Source organism: Macrobrachium rosenbergii, chromosome 7, assembly GCF_040412425.1.
Source record: "Macrobrachium rosenbergii isolate ZJJX-2024 chromosome 7, ASM4041242v1, whole genome shotgun sequence".
NCBI lineage: Eukaryota > Metazoa > Arthropoda > Malacostraca > Decapoda > Palaemonidae > Macrobrachium > Macrobrachium rosenbergii.
The window spans coordinates 5,874,047-5,892,500 of NC_089747.1; the positions used below are offsets into that span (position 1 = coordinate 5,874,047).

The following is an 18,454-nucleotide window of genomic DNA, read 5'->3' on the forward strand; positions in this document are numbered from 1 at the left end:
CCATATCAGAGGAATGCTTAAAATGAAAGGCCCGATTAGTTTAGAAATGATAGAATAAAAGTCACATATTGTGTGTGTGCGCGCGCGCGCGCATGCGGTTGCGTTAATATGCTTGTCAAACAGAATGTACAATTTATTAAGTGTGTAGTTTTGCAGTTACATGGAGCATTAGTTTTAATTTTATTTTCAGTTAGTATAACTTATTATCTTTCTTTTTTTTATATAAAGGCAACTACAGTAGGCAAAGCTCCATCAATCATGCAAGTAAAAGTAAGGTAGGCATTTATTAGGAATAAATCCCATTCGAAATCTACCGTGAATTACTTCACAAAGGCTCTATCTTTACCGACTGGGCCTTACATAAGCTAGTTGTAAGTGCCTGGTGGGAGGTGGCTGTAAAGAATTCTGTTTGTTTGGGCTTTGGCAACAGACCTGATGCATGTTGGACACCCGTTAAATTTAAAAGTCTGGTGTAATATGAACTTATTTTTGTATTTTCTAAAACCGTACACATATTTCCCATCCGGTGCTACCGTAGATGTTTAGGATAGATTTTACTGTTTAATGATGACCTCCCCATATTTTGTATATTCAGTTCTATATAAGAATCATTATATATATATATATATATATATATATATATATATATATATATATATATATATATATATATATATATATATATATATATATATATATATATATATCTGAACACAAATTTTAATAACTCTTGCATGTATATTATACTTTAATACATGAATAGCAAAACAAAAAGATAAAAAGTCGAATATTGAAGAGTTATTGGTACCAGGAAATAAAGTCGACAGCATTATTATTATCATTATTATTATTATTATTGTTATTATTATTATTGCAAGATGAAGTGATCCTTAAAAACTCGAGTACTGAATGCATTTTGGTAAAAGTTATGACTAACTCTTTAAGCTACTGCGCAATCTCGTGTTTCCTTCTCCAGAGAGACTGGGATGATTTTTTTTCTATCTTCTGTGAATACTTCTTCAGTACTGGAGCTTTCAGATTTTTTATTATGTAAACTGTAATGTAATTAAGGACTTGTACGGTTGCTAATTAGGATTTCATAATTAAAATTTTCATCTCTTATCATCGCACGCAAAACCAGTCGCGGCTGTAATTTTTTATTCATTAACTATATTGTTTACCCGCCATCTTCCCTGCTTCAGGAAAGTCCAGATATAGAATTTCCCTTACAGTACATCCGCCGTTGTATAATCTAGAAAAATAAAACTTAAACTAATCTAGAAAAGGTTGATTTTTTTAAATAATCCAGTATACATGCTGTTCAGGTCAGACGAATATTCGTAGCCATCAAAAAGTGAAAAATTAATTCAGTAACCAAGGTGATTCTCATAACTTTGGGAAGAAAAGAACGTACTTGGAATCTAGCTCCATTAAAAAAAAAAATAAAGGATTCTCAGCTCGTCCATATTTAAACCCCACCCCCTCCTCCCAACCTTAAACGAAGCCCCAACCCCTCTCCTACAACGCCCCCCCGGGCCTTCTGCAAGAGAGAGAGAGAGAGAGAGAGAGAGAGAGAGAGAGAGAGAGAGAGAGAGAGAGAGAGAGGAGGGGAGGGGGCGAAACGAATTGATGGGGAAAAATCAATGGGGATGTTTTGCTAAGCCTTAATTAGTTGTGGGCCAAAGAAGACTTTAGGAAACACGCCTGGTTTTATCTATATTAATTAACTTCCGGTCCCCATTGTATTATTAGGGGATGAAAATACCACATTGTTAATCAGCAACATATTGGTAACGGAAGACGTGTGTGTGTGTGTGTGTGTGTGTGAGTAAGTGTGCGCCGCGCACGCGCGTGTAGGTGAGAAGTATGGAATGAAAAAGAGGAGGTAAAGGTGGAGGAGGAAGGGGATGACCCTGATATGCCCATGTCTTCAGGAAACTCAAGGGCTCACGGGTTAATTTTGTGCCCAGTCATCTTACGACTGTGTGTAATTAGTTTTGCCTTTTATGCGTACATAGAATATGCGTTTATATAGAGCGCGTGGTGAGAATTTTTTTTATTTTATAAGAATGGTGGAATAAATTTTTGTTTGGTGAGGGTTTAATGCTTTTATTTTGTATTTTCTATTTTACATGAGTTTCCTTTGTAGTGGATTTTTAAGTTCATTTTTGTGTATTGGTATGTTGTGTTTAAGTACAGGATTTGCTTTTACTTATTTTTAATATTTACACATTTATAATTGCAATTTAAAAGCATGCATAAATATAAAATGGTATGTGTAATGACAATTAATATTCATTTTCTATCTCTTTGCATAAATGTATGCAAATAATGTATAATGGCATCTAATACTCATTTTCTTTCTTTTCCAGGTTACCGAGTGGAAGAAGTTTGAGCAAAGACAATGAAAACTTAAGTCTCACCAGAAAACTTGGGAAAGATTAATGAAGACAGAGTGTCAAGCAAATTTAGATGTAATTGCAGCAATGAATCAAACGGTTAAATGGTGCTAGAGAGATACGTACAAGCGTATTGATATTTGTATCCTAAATACAAGAAATTTAAGTGAAACCAAGTGTATGAACTTTTAAGTAAAACTATGTGTTATTAGTTTTGCCTTTTTATGAGTGTGAGAAGTGTCCAGTATATAAGAAAATATATATATATCTGCATGACTCTGTGGTATCTGATTACCATCGTACCACTTTCCAGTAATTCTGCAATGTGAAAAAAATTCAAAATAACCCTAGTTTTGTGGCGTTCCTTAAAAATCTGCAGAAACGGTATCTTCAAAGTATAAAGAAGAAAAGGCTGACTTCTGCTAAAAAATCGGGAGATTTGAAGATCCGATTTCAAAAACGCTCTCCCCCCAAACTGAATTGTAGAAGGCCGTTCATACGACCACATCAAAATCGAGCGGGATACCTTTTTTTTTTAGAAGGACGAGAAAGTAAGAAGACAGATTCGGTGAAAGAAAATCTGTGAAAGGATTAGAAAAAAAAACCTTTAGGAAAAATTTCGAGTCAGAATGGGATAATATATAAATATATATTCGTTATCTCTTTTCACTCTCCGCCGAAAATGGGTTGGCTTACTGGAACCATTTCAGAATGACGCGAATAGGAAATAAGTGTCGAGAATGTTTTGTTGAGCGATTTTGAGGAGTTGTGAAGTAAAAAAATAAAAATAAAAGAATATTTGATAAGTACGAGTAGAGCATCGACGAAGTGAATTCAGAGTGTTTTATGATTTGTCCGGAATTAAGCGAACGAAGAGTAGAAGGGAGGAAGAAGACAGAGGAAAGGCGGCGAAGCATCGTTTAATCGGATAAGGTCGAGACAAAACAGAGAAAAGATGTTTCGTTGCATTCCCGGAGGTCTACCAGATGACCACAACACGCTAACAAACTTGTATCTAGTCCCGACGAAGTGTCTGTCTGTCTCAGTTACTTGAAACCAAGTAAGGTAGGCCGACCCGTCATGCATTTGTTTTACGAAGACTCCGCCCATCTGCTGTTTATTTAAGTTCTCCCAGAGATATACAGTAGATAGATGTTGTTGGCCATTTCGTGACATTATAACAATTGCTCATTGTAAAAAAAAGTAAAATGGATGAGATTTTCATTTCCGTAGAAGGGGTTCGAACCCCCGTTATGATGTGAACATTGAAAATAAAAAAAAACCTTTCGAATAAATTGTGACTTGACAACCATGAGGTGTTCTTTGGGCACGTGCCCATCGCTGGCATGGATCTGACCCCATCGCCGGAGGGTGAATCGTGTAGTACCACATCAAAGCCTGAGTTCACAAGATGTTTATCCATCGCGGCGAGAGCTTCGGAAGCACCGGAAGCAGTTCCGGAAGCACGGGGCGGAAGTCCAGGGTCCCGGATATTATCATCCGTGAGGGAGACCCCACCCACTACTCTCCGCTGCCATGTATCCAGGTCACACAGGTCAGTGGGTTGGTCTCTTTACTTTCACGATTTGAATATAGATTTAATATATATATATGTGTGTGTGTGTGTGGAAATATATATATATATATATATATATATATATATATATATATATATATATATATATATATATACACACACAAATATGCATATACTTTATATATTAGGTTTTTAATTAATTCGTTGTAATAGGGGGATAAGAATTTCTCTCCTGAAGCAAAACGTATTTTGAAAAATATTTTTTACCCAATATTAGATTTTGTATTGAAATGTTATCACGTGAAATGTGCAGTCAAATTGATATACATATAGATATATAAATATATAATGCATGATTGGAAAGCATACAGTCTTGGTATTCTGTCATCTTGTCAAAGCATTCGTTTAGGCTTTTCCTTATTTAGCTACTTATTTAGGCAAAGAAAATGGTTTATTTTGGTCCTGGAGTAACTACTTGGCTTAAGGTAGAGCATCGTTAACTGCAAGAACTTAGAGGGGCAGTATTGAACAACGTGCAATACACACACATACACACACGTATACATATATATTATATATATGCATATGTACGTGTGTGTAAGTGATAACCTACAATTATACATGTGTATATATATATATATATACATACATACATACATACATACATACATACATGAATGTGTGTATAATGAATTAAGTTTCTTTAAAGAATACTCGTATTAGCAGTGATACTATTACAGTAAATATTCACCGCATATTTTAGGTAAACAATATTTACTTGCTTTGTGGCGTGCACTTTCAACAAGTTTCTTGCTGTAACTTAAACCTTGAGTAGTATTATGCATGAAATATAAGCCCTTTTTTAATAAATTCGAGGACGCTTATATTAAGGACCTTTTAGAATACCGACAGCCACCCACCCAATTTCACTTATATACCCAAAAATTCGTTTCACTTGTATTTTAATGCCGTGAACATGAATGTGTGTATGACTTGGATCTGCAGTATTTTTCAATTAAACAATTAAGCAGTGGGCGGGAGTTTGATCATTTTAAGAGTATCTAGGTCATTATCATAAGCCTCACATTTTGAAATTATAGAATAAATAAAAATGTACTGAGCATCATCCAGAAGGTGTTAGTTTCCGTCCTTTTTCAATATTGGTGACAACGATGAAGAAACTCAGCAGAGCTAATATCGGTGACAAGGACACCAAATTATGAGTCATTAGCTTTTGTATGTATATGTATATATTTATTTTTTGTATTTACATAGAGAAAAGGGTGAAGCTTTTGGTTTTAAATTGCCATCCAAGTGGGTTTGGTGAATAATGGAGGGGTCAGATACTGAGAAAGGCTAAGATGCAATGGTGAGGCAGTACAAAGGTTGTCGTTTGTGAAAATGGGAACCGGTGATTTCAAAGTGGTTTGGCCATGTAGAGAAAAAGAAAACATTAGTCCTCCAAGATGTATAATAGTGAAGTTTTGTGGGTATGAATTGACTGTTTAGATTATTATCTATAAATTTCCTGTGGGTGCAAGTGTCAAAATATTGATTTGTTATTTTTGCCAAGGTATATATGTACCACCTTTCACTTGATAGAACAACGTATATTTTGTATTAAAAGTTTCATATCCTTAGCAGTAGTAATCATTCGCGTGTTGTATTTCGTTGATTAAAATATTCTCAAGAACACGCATATTGAGAGAGATAGAAAGCACGTTTTCAATATGTTGGCAGTAGGCCAAGTAAAAGACCGACCGAGACATGCTCAGAAAGGCCGAGCAGTTGTAGCCCCATAGATCTTCACCTTTGGAAAATCAGTTACGGAACCAGTTACGTCACCTCTATTTCATTTAGAGGGTTTCGAAGGCTGTCGTGTCCGAAGAACCATTGTCCGAAAGTTACGAGCCTGCCTATGGAACCCTTAGCTATATTAGTCTCCTTCATTGTACAGTACTCAATTTAGCTTCCCAGTCATCTTGCCATTGAAAGGGTTATTAATGGTTTCCAGCGGGTAAAATGTTGCTGCTATATATTTCCTCCCAAACCGCTGGGCGTTGCTGGTCGTACAGTATTTTGTTTTATGTCAGGTTCGCTGTTAAACGTACGTTTTCTCTAAACGTTGGTGTAGTGACGTGTTTCGAGTATGTTAAGTATTTAGAACGAACAAAAGTAAACCATGGAAATGAACGTGAAACAAATTGTTTAAAAGTATAAGGTAAACTTATATTCTTCCCGCTTTCTTTGCACTATTTGCGTAAGCCACAAATGAAAACCAGTATTGCAATTTATTTAACGTTCAAGGTACCTTTGAAAACCCTTTTAAGTGTTGGTTTTGGAAGTATAAATAGCATTCCACCCATAAATTTTGTTCCAGCTTAAAATACAGTATGGCACAAATTAGAAATTCATCCAAAAAATGTAGATTCACAGAAATGCCGGAGAATTTTTATAAAATCTTAAATCTTGTAGAGGCGCCTTCTGCCAGAGGGCTTCGTTAAATGATTATAGTGTTTCAAAGAAGATAAAAAGCTTCACCAATGCTTGAGAATACAACCAGACTGGCGTCTGCAATTTTCGAGTTATTAGAGGAAAACTAATGAGATGTGAATTAACCCGGGATGCGAACGCAAACGAAAATTCGCGACGATAATTAGGAGGGCAACGCGGCTTCCCTCGTCAGAAACTTGCTATTCAAGAAATACTTCCACTTCAAAGACAAACAAATGCCAGTCCGAAATGAGATGCCTTCACGAAAGGAGGAGGAGGAGGAGGAGGAGGAATGTAATCAAAGCCTCTTAACCACTATTTGGTTTTGGGGAGCGGAGTGCCCTCCTGAATCTGAAAGATGCACCGGTAGAGACCGTAGTGAAGAGAAGCTGCTAACTTCATACGAGGAACTTGTGGGTAATGAACTCCGAAAGGATGTAAATTTGGGACAGGAAAGTCAACTTGGAAGGGGGCGAGGAGAGTCTGATACACACACACACACTTGTGTATGTATGTGTTTGTGTGTATGCATGTACATATTTTATTTAGTAATTCTGTTTATTTTTATTTATACTTGTGTATTTATTTTGAGAGCCGTCAGAACTTTATACGGAAAAGAGAACCTTCCGTTGAAATATTTTTGTATAATAGAGTGAAAGCTGTTTTCGAAAAAAAGTGTCATGTTACCCTGGCTGTTTAAAATATGAATCGCTAGGAAAATGAGACAAGTCATGGAAAGGTTAGTAAATGTAAGTAGAAGTTTAGGTACAAGAGAAAGGGTTATGTGTGAATTGTGGAATGGTTGATGTTTGTGGATGATATAGTGTCAGTCGGTGATGACAAAGAGAAGCTTCAGAGACTGGTGAAAGAGTTAGGACGTTTTTGTAAGAAAAGAAAGGTGGACGTTATGTTCTGTGATAAATAGAATCCTGGAAGATGGAGTTAAGTATTTAGTGTTGATGGTGGAAGCAAATTGAAATGGTGGGTTTATATGGATTTTCTTTTATGGGTAAATATAGTTGAGTAAGGAAATGAGAGGAGAAATAGGAAGTGAGAAATTGTTTTAGTCGTATATACGAAGTATATACGACTGAATTTAAAATCTGTGAATTTTAGATTTTTTTTTATCATTATTCAAGTACTGGTTTAATTACATAATCGTAATAATCTAGATAAAGGCACATAACTGTTATCCTCAGGTATGTTATTGTAAGAAGATAACAAGAAAAAAACTATCGCAATAGAAAAAAACTATCGCAATAGAAAAAAACTATCGCAATAAGCATATGGAGAGTAAAAGGCGTCCGGGAATCTTTCCAAACTTTTATGTTCAATTACCTCCTTGCAAGAGATTGCTGCTCCGGGGCCATCAGGGATGAAATGCAATTAGGATAAGTAGAAAAGTTCTGAAACCCATCATCAAAACAATCACGGTCTGATCTGGAGAGCCAATAGTAACCATACTTTGTTATTAGGGCAAACTATGGACGCGGTACTTTCTGCAGATTAGTTAGCGGTGTTGTGTCGTCGGTGATTGAAGGGTGTTTCCTTTGTGGCACGAAGGAATAGAGATGTGATACGATTCTCTCTCTCTCTCTCTCTCTGTCCTTGAGAAGGAGCAATCTACACCCCCCCTCTGTCTCTCATTCTCAAGAAAGAGCAATCTCTCTCTCTCTCTCTCTCTCTCTCTCTCTCTCTCTCTCTGAGAAGTAGCAGTTTCAGTTTCTCTCTCTCTCTCTCTCTCTCTCTCTCTCTCTCTCTCTCTCTCTCTCTCTCTCTCTCTCTTTGAGAAATAGCAATTTCCGCCCCCCCTCTCTCTCTCTCTCTCTCTGAGAAGTAATTTTACATTCAGCTTTCATCAGTAAACATGAAAATACTTCCAATTGGTGTTGTAGAACTCTGTATCATAAAAAAAGAATCACACAAATGTGTTTCCGAACGACTGTCATATAAATTTACACTCGGCTCAAACTCAAAGCTGAAAGTCTTTCAAAAACCTTTTTATCCAACACTGTTTACAGTCCTCAGTGAAAAACGTCGACAGGTTCGGTGAATAAGGTTCACTTCCCCTTTTCCACTTTTTTGGAACTTTCCTTTTTCTGAGCTTTGTAACCTACTTATTATCTAGTCACTTCTTAGTCAGAGGGATGTGTATTTTTGAAAGTTTTAAGATATGGGCTTATGGTAGCCCGTGGTTTATAAATTGTTGATTTTATGGGGATTCGTCTAGTTATGCATTGTCTAGTTAAGTGGTTTTATGGCATTTGTCGGGTTTAATATCGTATTGCCATGTTATTGAAAGATATTTAAATTGGTGATTATCTCTGGTTACGTCTCGTCTTCATCAGATGGAAATATCTTGGAGGAAAAGTTGTTTGGGGATAGTAAAGCACATAAATTGCTTTAGCAGTATTCTCAGGCTGTTTGTTTGCACTAATAGTTATTTTGCTAATTTTAGAACCTCTCCCCCTGAGGTCTCAGTGTGAATTTTCACCTATAAGCCATCATTCCAAGTTATTCTTAGAGGGGAAAGGGGCCTTTTTATTTTCCCTTCTTACGATCACCTCTGTATGATGTCATTTAAAACGGAGAGTTTGTCGGCGTTCAGTACTGGTTCATGGTTTGACCGAGATTTGTCGATGATACTTTCACGTTCTTGCCATGCGATATTTTGATGACTCCTTCATTAATTCCGTTCATAATATTCTCATCATTGAAACAAGGCGACCCTGTAACGAAGCATTAATATCGAGAATTACAACCCTCAGTAGTGTTAAAAATATTTATGTAAGCCACACTAGTGTTAAAAATATTTATGTACAAAGTTAAAAATGATAAGGAGGGACTTTCAGATACTACTCCCCTCATCAATCCTGATGAGGGATGCGGAGCAGTATCTGAAAGTCTCTCCTTTTCGTTTTTAACTTCCATAAATATTTTTAACACTATTGTGGGTTTTAATTCTCGATTCTTATCATTGACTTTAATACTTAAAAAAAAAAATCAGACTTGATGCCCGTAACAGTAATAGATGACATTTCTTAGGTATGTTCCTAACGTGTACAGAAAAATGTCTTTGTAATCCTTTTTGCATAAATTTCCTTTACTTTCTTTAAGCGTGAGTGAATAGTGATGGTATTTTTCATATAATTCTTAAAGCGTTGAGGAATCTGTTGGAAAGACGATGTTAAAGACGAATTTTGGCATCTTTTAAATCTAATGATTTCTGGTATTCCTGTCCTTTACAAAATAATAGAAGAGACTCGGCAGTTAATATAAATGCACATGGAACTTAAGTTGGCCTAGTTAATCTATATGTTATTGTTTATTTTTTTTTATAAGCAGAAGTAGATGTAAATTGGCTGGTAAACCCAAAGCGGATTACCTTATTTTACACTCCCTAACGGTTAAATGGCGTCATAGAAACGTGAGACAGAAGTCATTATCAAGTATAAATCCCTGGTTTTAGGTCCGTTCTACACCAGTATGAAAGCAGAATGCTTACACAACGCTTTGTCGCTAACTGGCCTTTACTGTCATGTTAATTCCTAATTGAGTAAATATATATTTGAATTAAGGATATGAATTTAAATTCAGATGTGTATGCCAAACCGTAATTGTCGGGATATCTAATGTTTTATTCCATTTTGAAGTGTCGATATTCAGTCGTAAGTTTTCATTTTCATTGACATTAACTCGAGTAATGTTCCATTCTCGATTCGCCATTATTACTGACCAGCTGTAGTTGATGTCAGTTAATGACAGCGGTATATGAGAATAAACGCGTCTTGTGTATACTACACAGACCAGGGCAATTTTCTTTATTTTTTATTTTCCTTTAAAAATTTTCTATATTTATTTTCTTTATTTTCTGTTTTCCTGTTAAAATACAGGTTTATACTAGTATATGGTTCTGAGGCAAAGAAGTTTTTATTTCTCCTAGTCTCTCTGAGACATAAGTGAAAAAGTGCCATCACATAAAGTTAATTATATCACTTATCCTTACTGATGACACTCCTTTAAATCTTGCGCCGTCTTTGAGGCTTTGCTTATACATTTTATATTTTACAACTTGCTGAGTTGAAGTGAGTTTGGAACCTTTTTTAGTTTTGGATTTTTAGAATGATTCTTTGGTCATTACTGAGACTTTGAAGTGAATTCATTATTATTATTATTATTATTATTATTATTATTATTATTATTATTATTATTATTATTATTATTATTATTAGATGATACTAAGATTCTTGTTGGAGCGAGATATTATTATTATTATTATTATTATTATTATTATTATTATTATTATTATTATTATTATTATTATTATTATTATTATTATTATTATATTAATATGATAATAAAAGTCTTGTGGAGCGAGATATTGAGGTTGTGGTGATTGGGAGATTATTAGGGATTATTATTATTATTTCAGTATATGATGATAATAATCTTCTTGATAGATGACGATATTGACGTTGTGGAACAGGGTCTGTAGTCGGCTTTTGATAGATGACGATCGACGGTTTCTGTGGTCGACTTTTGACAGCCAACAGCGTCTCCCGAAGAAGCTTCCTCACCCAGAGCAAAGGTTAATCACAAATCTCTTGTTAAGTATTGTTTTGATTTTGTCCACCTTCAGCTAATGAAAAACTTCGCTCAATGAAAATACATAGGCTCATGATATTGGTCAAATAATGTGACAAATAGGCCTACGAATGAGTTTTAAATTAAATGGCAGTTAATCAGGCGCAGAACAAAACACTGTGGAAAAATATGAGGCGGGAAGAGAAAAGTCAGGAGAGTTCCTATCGTGAAACAATCTACCTATTTGTCCATCTATCTATCTATCTATACCTGCATATATATATATATATATATATATATATATATATATATATATATATATATATATATATATTATATACATATATAAAAAAATATATATATATATATATATATATATATATATATATATATATATATATATATATAGTCATTGAAATTTTAACATTTGTTAGATATACTAAATCAATCATATTTGCTTGGTAATAATCCCCCTTTATTTCCGGAATGGATATCCTGTCCATAAAAAAAAACACCGCTATTAGAAACGGATGAGAGACGCGACAAAAAAACAATTTTTTCCCCTCGACGCCGAGACGCTGGCAAGAGCAAAATTATTGATTTCCAAAGCTGGAGAGGCGTGCCTGGATTTGGCTGATAGCCTCCTATGTGTTTCCTTTCCCTTTGTGATGAACAGGTGTTAGCAGCTAGCGAGGAAATTGGGCATGATTGGAATACCTGGGAGAAAAGAATAAATGGATCGCTGCTGCCTTGTTTGTTGTACTGACAGGGTTTTCTTTTGTTCGACGCGACACTGTTCCCCTTTCATTGATGTTCATGAGAGAGAGAGAGAGAGAGAGAGAGAGAGAGAGAGAGAGAGAGAGAGAGAGAGAGAGATTGCAAAAGCGGAAGCAATCGCTTTTGCTTTGATCTGGCGTTCATTTGCATTCAAATGGAAGGCGATTCATTTATAAAAGAACAATCTTTGGCAGGCTTGGATTTCTGTATTTGATTCGGGCGCAGTTTTCCTGTTCAGATTTAAATTTGGTTATAATATTTGCGAATTGTCTGCGGATTGAGACTCGAATAATTTCGTTAGCCTCATGTCGCATGCATCACTTCATGCTGCAGTTGCCTTTGAATGCATGGTCTTGGTTCCTCCTCCTCCTCCTCTGAATTCTTTGTATTCGGTTGTCCTTGCGGTTGCATGTTCGTGCTGGCATAAGGACACCTTGCAGTTACGAGCATAGCTTCAACTCTGATCTACCCTGAAGCCCGTGCGAGAGGCTTAGGTTTAGGCGGTGGGAGCGACCGTGTTTTTTGTGTTGGTTATGGTAGTAGCATCTTGATATTTCACTGGCACTGTTCTAATAGGAGGGAATACACGCACATATTGTATATGTATATGTATATATATATATATATATATATATATATATATATATATATACATATACATATATATATATATATATATATATATAGAGAGAGAGAGAGAGAGAGAGAGAGAGAGAGAGAGAGAGAGAGAGAGAGAGAGAGAGAGTGCGTGCGTATTTCTGTTTAAACTCCCTTTGTCTACCCCCCACCGTCTGTGTCCGATCTTGGGACTGTTGCGGGTGAGGCGAAGTTGGTACCCCCTTCACATCAAGAACACAGGCAAGCACATAATACATACATACATACATACGTACATACATACGTATGACTTCCAACCTGACGTCATCAAGAACCACGCGATCAATCCTGGCAAAATACCCATGTTGACCTAAGCAGTGAATTATGTACCTGGTAGTTATTCGAAGGGGAAAGTGCGCATAGTTAAAACGTATATATCAAATATCGAGATCTCTTTTCGTTGGGAATAACTTACATTCAGAGGGTGTTATTGCACATAACCTAACCAAGGTTCATGACATTAACTTTTTGGGTAGGAGACGACAGTAACTTTATCCACTCAGCCATCAAGAAGTGGATCAAGTAGCTGGCATCCATGCTCCAAAAAGGCATTGTTTCGAACCATGGTCAGCGCAGGTACATTTATAAAATTTCCTTTGTGTGTAAGCTGTCCAAAGGCATATTTAATGAGATAAAAATGGATTATTTGTGTATTAACCTTGAAAGTATAAAATTGCTTCTTTGTAAAGTTAGTGTCAACATTATAAAATTGCTATATATATATATATATATATATATATATATATATATATATATATATATAAAATATATATATATATATATATATATATATATATATATATATATATATATATATATATATATAATATATGTGTATATATACATATACATATATATATATATATATATATATATATATATATATATATATATATATATATATATATATATATATATATATATATATTCCAAACATACATGCATACATACTTAAATATATATGAGTGTGTAATATATATTGTTGTTGCAAGCTTATGTATGAGTTATTTTCGTACAAACACTGGCATTGATTTGTGATTCTTAACATCAGTGAAGAATATTTCAAACGAGCGTACATGTCTGCCGTTTTTCCTGGCCATTTGTATACGCATTCATGTATTCATTCACGAAGTTTATTTCTATAATCATACACTAAAGCCGCCAATAACTGAAGCCTATTCGTGGTTGGACGTCGACTTCATTAGATTATTCAGGCGAAATCCGATGAACATCATCATTACAACAATTCAGCTAAGTCTCTGGAATTCCATTGAATAGTTGGGCCCTGGGATGCCTCTATTAGGGAGTTATTATCGAATTTAATGAGACTCCGGAGTTTGTATTCAGCCGTCGGTGGTCCCAGACGACACCGGATGTGAGCTCGCTAGTCGAAAGGGCGCTAATTAGAATATTGTTGTAAAAAGGTTTTTAATAGGCGGCCTAGTGAGACGTTTTTTTTCATGTCTATATTTGCATGTTGGTTTGTCTAATCTTGCCTATGTATATATATAACATGTACTAATATATATATATATATATATATATATATATATATATATATATATATATATATATATATATATATATATATATATATATATATATGTGTGTGTGTGTGTGTGTGTGTGTGTATAACATATATCATTGCAAGACTGTCGTAACTCAAAATTTGAAGTTTTGAGTTACATAGCTCATAAGATTTCCCATTTAATTCTGCGTCTTTGGCATAAAGTCGTAAGTCTAAGTGCATTTTTGGCCGAGAGATGGCGCTGGGAAGATTTTAAGTCTAAATCAAAATCTATGCAGTTATAGGACTTTGAAACTTTAAAACGCTTCTCCTGAAAAATCAAGATTTTGGAGTTACGACAGTCTTGTAATGATGGAGCGATATGTACTATATATATATATATATATATATATATATATATATATATATATATATATATATATATATATATATATATATATATATATATATATATATATATATATATAATGTGTGTGTCTGTGTGGTTGTGTTTGTGTTTGTATGTTTAATATCTTTACGAATCGCAGGATGCGAGAGGTGAGAACAATGACAGTATATGTAGATGCATATTGTTATTATAAGGAAAAAAGTCGTAATTTGAGTAAGGAGTGGATTATGGACAGATATGATACAGTACTGATTGGGGACAGGCAGAAGAGCTTGCAGGAACTGGTGAAGAAGTTTGAAAATGTTTGTAAAAGATAAATGTTGAGGGTGCATGAGAATTAGCGTAATGTTTTTAGGGCAAGTGGACGCTAGAGGATCCTTGTTATATTGGATGGTGGAACAAGTGGAAGCGGTTGATTTGCATATGTTTTTGGGAGTAAATATAATTGATGATGAATGCGAATAAAGGAGAAAAGGGTTGAAGTTATAGAGATGACCCACTTGAGTAACAAAAAAATGTGCAAAAGATGAGAAAGTGCTGATGCATAAAGGTCGCGAACAAGTTTGCCTTGGTGCAAAGAGGGAGCAGAATGTTTCGAGATGGTATGGTCATGTGAAAAGAATGGGGGACTTAGAAGTCTGCATTTGTTGCTGAAATTTTATCTAAATTCCTAATACGTTTTCGAAACCCCTAGTATATGCTTCGATACTACACTTGTTAGCCATCTTGGGTGAGCCTCTCTCTCTGACGCGCACACACACACACACACACACACAAACGAGTTTCCCAGATAGTTAATATTACGTGAGCATGAGTAGTGGTGGTTGGAAAGCAGGAGAAACTAACAGATCTTGGTCATGTAGATCAGCTGCATAAAATGCATAGATACGCTTGCATACATTCATTCCTAGATGCAGTATCATACATATGCGTTCCCCGTGTTTGGTAATTCTGTTACATTTTATGATGATAGTTGCGCTTACTCCTGATTTGGGTAAATTTGCACAACGAGATACTATTTCTTACTATTTCTTGTTCATGTCATTTATTGCCAGTTGTTCATTATTTTTTCTTATTTCCTTCGTTTTCATTTAAAACTTCATTCAGTTTTTTTGGGTATCAGTTTCACCTTAATGCATATCTAAACGTTAAATAATTCAGATTATTTTAACAATCTCTTTTCTCCCTGTGTAAATCTGCACATGATTACAAACAAAAACAAAACCAGCATAGAGTTCATCCATCTCCTCCAGGGCGCTATATATAAACCCGAATGTGGAATCTCCAATTCTGTGGGGCCCCACTCGGCATTCCTCCTAATATAGATGGTCATGAATGATTAAACTGTGTATAGCTTTGCTGATGGCTTTTCCTCGGCCACAGGCGCGCGGTAATTGCACAATATTCGCGGGCGCTCCCTTGATGGGAGTTGGACCATGGGCGGTTATTGGGTGAACATTGTTTGTATATATATCACTTAATGTCGTTATTATGTCTGCTCTGTTCGGATCCATTTAGCTCATCGTTTTCCCTGTGTTTCGGATCATCAGGTTTGATTTTATTTGGCGTTTTATGGTGATATTTTTCCCGAATGGTTTCATCTCCATCAGTGATGTAGGAAGTTGGTTATATATAGCCACTAATGTGTGCATGTCTGTATCTCAGCTGTATATGTAAAAAGTTATTGATGGATATAAATGAAGTTTGTGAAAGTTCGGCTTCGAGTCAAACATTCATTTGATATTTTTTTGTGGCGACGCCAGAGGTTTGTTATTCCAGGACCAACAAAATTAAAACGTATGCGTCTAGACCGTAGATTTATGTAACTCTCTTGAAGACTCTTACATAAATTTAATCATCCTCTCAGCCAACGAAATTTGAAGATGTGATATTCTCCCAACTATGTAAGGTTTCGTGGAATCCGCACAACTAACCAGATGTGTTGGGCAAAGGTGTGCGCTCATTTGGGTCTGGCTGCGGTGCTGGATACACCAGGTTTCATTTTCTGTGAATAATCATTTTGCATTGTCTCAGTTCCTTTTCGTGTGATGCTGTCATCGCTGCGTTAGGTCGCTTAATTCCTCGGTCGATTGATTCAGTATTTTGTGCCGCGTCGTTCTTGCATTTGTGTCGTTTTTCATCTTTGTTGAAAAGATTGCTTCTGCGTGTATAAAGCTTTTCCGAAGCAACCGCTCTTTTCTTAACTTTTTGGAATTGTTGTTTCATTCATTATTCTCTGATCTTTCCTTTTCATAATCTTTGAAGTTAGTGCTGGATAAGAATTTTGTAATGATTAAAACTGCTTCTCTCATCTTCCTGCAAGTGTTCGATAATTCTCAATTAATAATTTTGGATGAACTGCTAGTTGTCTCGATAATTCTCAGTTAATAATTTTGGATGAACTGCTGGTTGTCCCGATAATTCTCAGTTAACAATTTTGGATGAATTGCTGGTTGTCTCGATAATTCTAAGTTAATAATTTTGGATGAACTGCTGGTTGTCTCTTATGATGTCTTATTCGTGAAAATTTGGTGAATGGTTGTCATAAAAAGTTGGTTTAACTCCTCTTGACAGACTACTGTGATTTTATTCCAGACTAAATTAGTTAGTGAACAGAGAAAGGAAAAAATATGGGATTTCCTACTTTGGGTAGAATGAGAGAGTGTTGTGGCATTAGAAAAATTCGTCAAGATGGAAATGAATATTTGTTAATTTTGAACTACAGAACATTTTTTTTAAATTGTCTATTGTTGCACAGGTGTTCTAAGTTAATCCGGTTTGAGAGCCATTCTTGAGCAAACTAGTTTTCGTCGCATTTTTTTCTTGACGCTAGAACTACAGTACAAATCAAAGTGAAGTTTATTATTACATGCCGAGATGTGCATGTTCTGCAGCAGTGCATATATATATATATATATATATATATATATATATATATATATATATATATATATATATATATATGTATATATATATATATATGATGTATGTATATATATATATATATATATATATATATATATATATATATATGTATGTATGTATGTATGTATACACACACACGTTCTTCTCCTTAATATGCACAGCGTGTACGCGAAAGTTTTCCCAAAGATGTACTGACCTAAAAACATTAATGCAGTCATAAATGAATGTGATGCTCCTGTTTCGTTGTTGTGAACTGACGCCATTGAAATATGTCATCCGTTTTAACAAATGGGGAAAAATCCAACACTTTTTCTTAAGGGAAAGAACTAGGAGGGAAAAAAGTGACTGCACAGAGAATTCTTGCTAAATTGAATGCCATTAGGTAAAGAACCCCATAATGCTCTGGGCTACCGAATCTCATTTAAGGGGTCTCCTAAGCGTCGCCGCGAAATGATACATTTCGCCGAGAGGCATAAAAGAGGATGGTCACCCAGTAATGCTGAGCCGGGCCACTGAGGTCTGAAGCATTAGGTATTAGGGACAGGCACAGGAAGATTTTCCCTATCTGTTTGTCACAGGTAAATGCACCTGAGTTCTCCAGGTAGCCTAATTAAACGAGTTTTGATTAATGTGTTGTCTTTACCACACAAAGAAATTTTGGTATTTAACTTTTACATCAGTATAACCTCCCTATTTGGTTGTACTCTGTTTAGTGCACCTCACGCGGTGTACTGTAGGCATTACATGAGGCTCTTTGCAGCGTCCCTTCGGCCCCTAGCTGCAACCCCTTTCATTCCTTTTGCTATGCCTCCGTGCATATTCTCTTTCTTCCAACTTACTTTCCACCCTCTCCAAACAATTGTTACGACATTATTTTCAGCGCTGAGTGACCTCATAGGTCCCAGCGCTTGGCCCATGGCCTAAATTTTATATTCCAGTACCAATTCCTATGTTGTATGGAATAGTTGGAGAGACATAATTTTCTCTTAGAGCGCTGTGTACCTCTTTTCTTGATAATTTATTAGTGCATAAATCGTTTGCCAATACCAAATAATTTATATTTTTTAAAATTTAGTAGTAAACCGACGTTGTTGGGTGTCAACATTTTATAATAAATGCACTGGCACAGTATTTCAGGTTTTAGATCTTTTGGAGCAGATTCTTTT

At 35.3% G+C, this 18,454-nt stretch overlaps 1 protein-coding gene across 1 annotated transcript in view; it reads left to right on the forward strand.

Moving 5' to 3' along the window:
• The window catches only part of LOC136840061 (uncharacterized), a 1,603,746-nt gene that overhangs the window by 289,596 nt on the left and 1,295,696 nt on the right, over positions 1-18,454 (forward strand). Inside the window, 1 exon segment of the mRNA XM_067106396.1 lies at positions 2,373-3,954. Within this exon segment, the coding sequence (XP_066962497.1) occupies positions 3,811-3,954 (144 nt within the window). The 5' untranslated portion in view covers positions 2,373-3,810.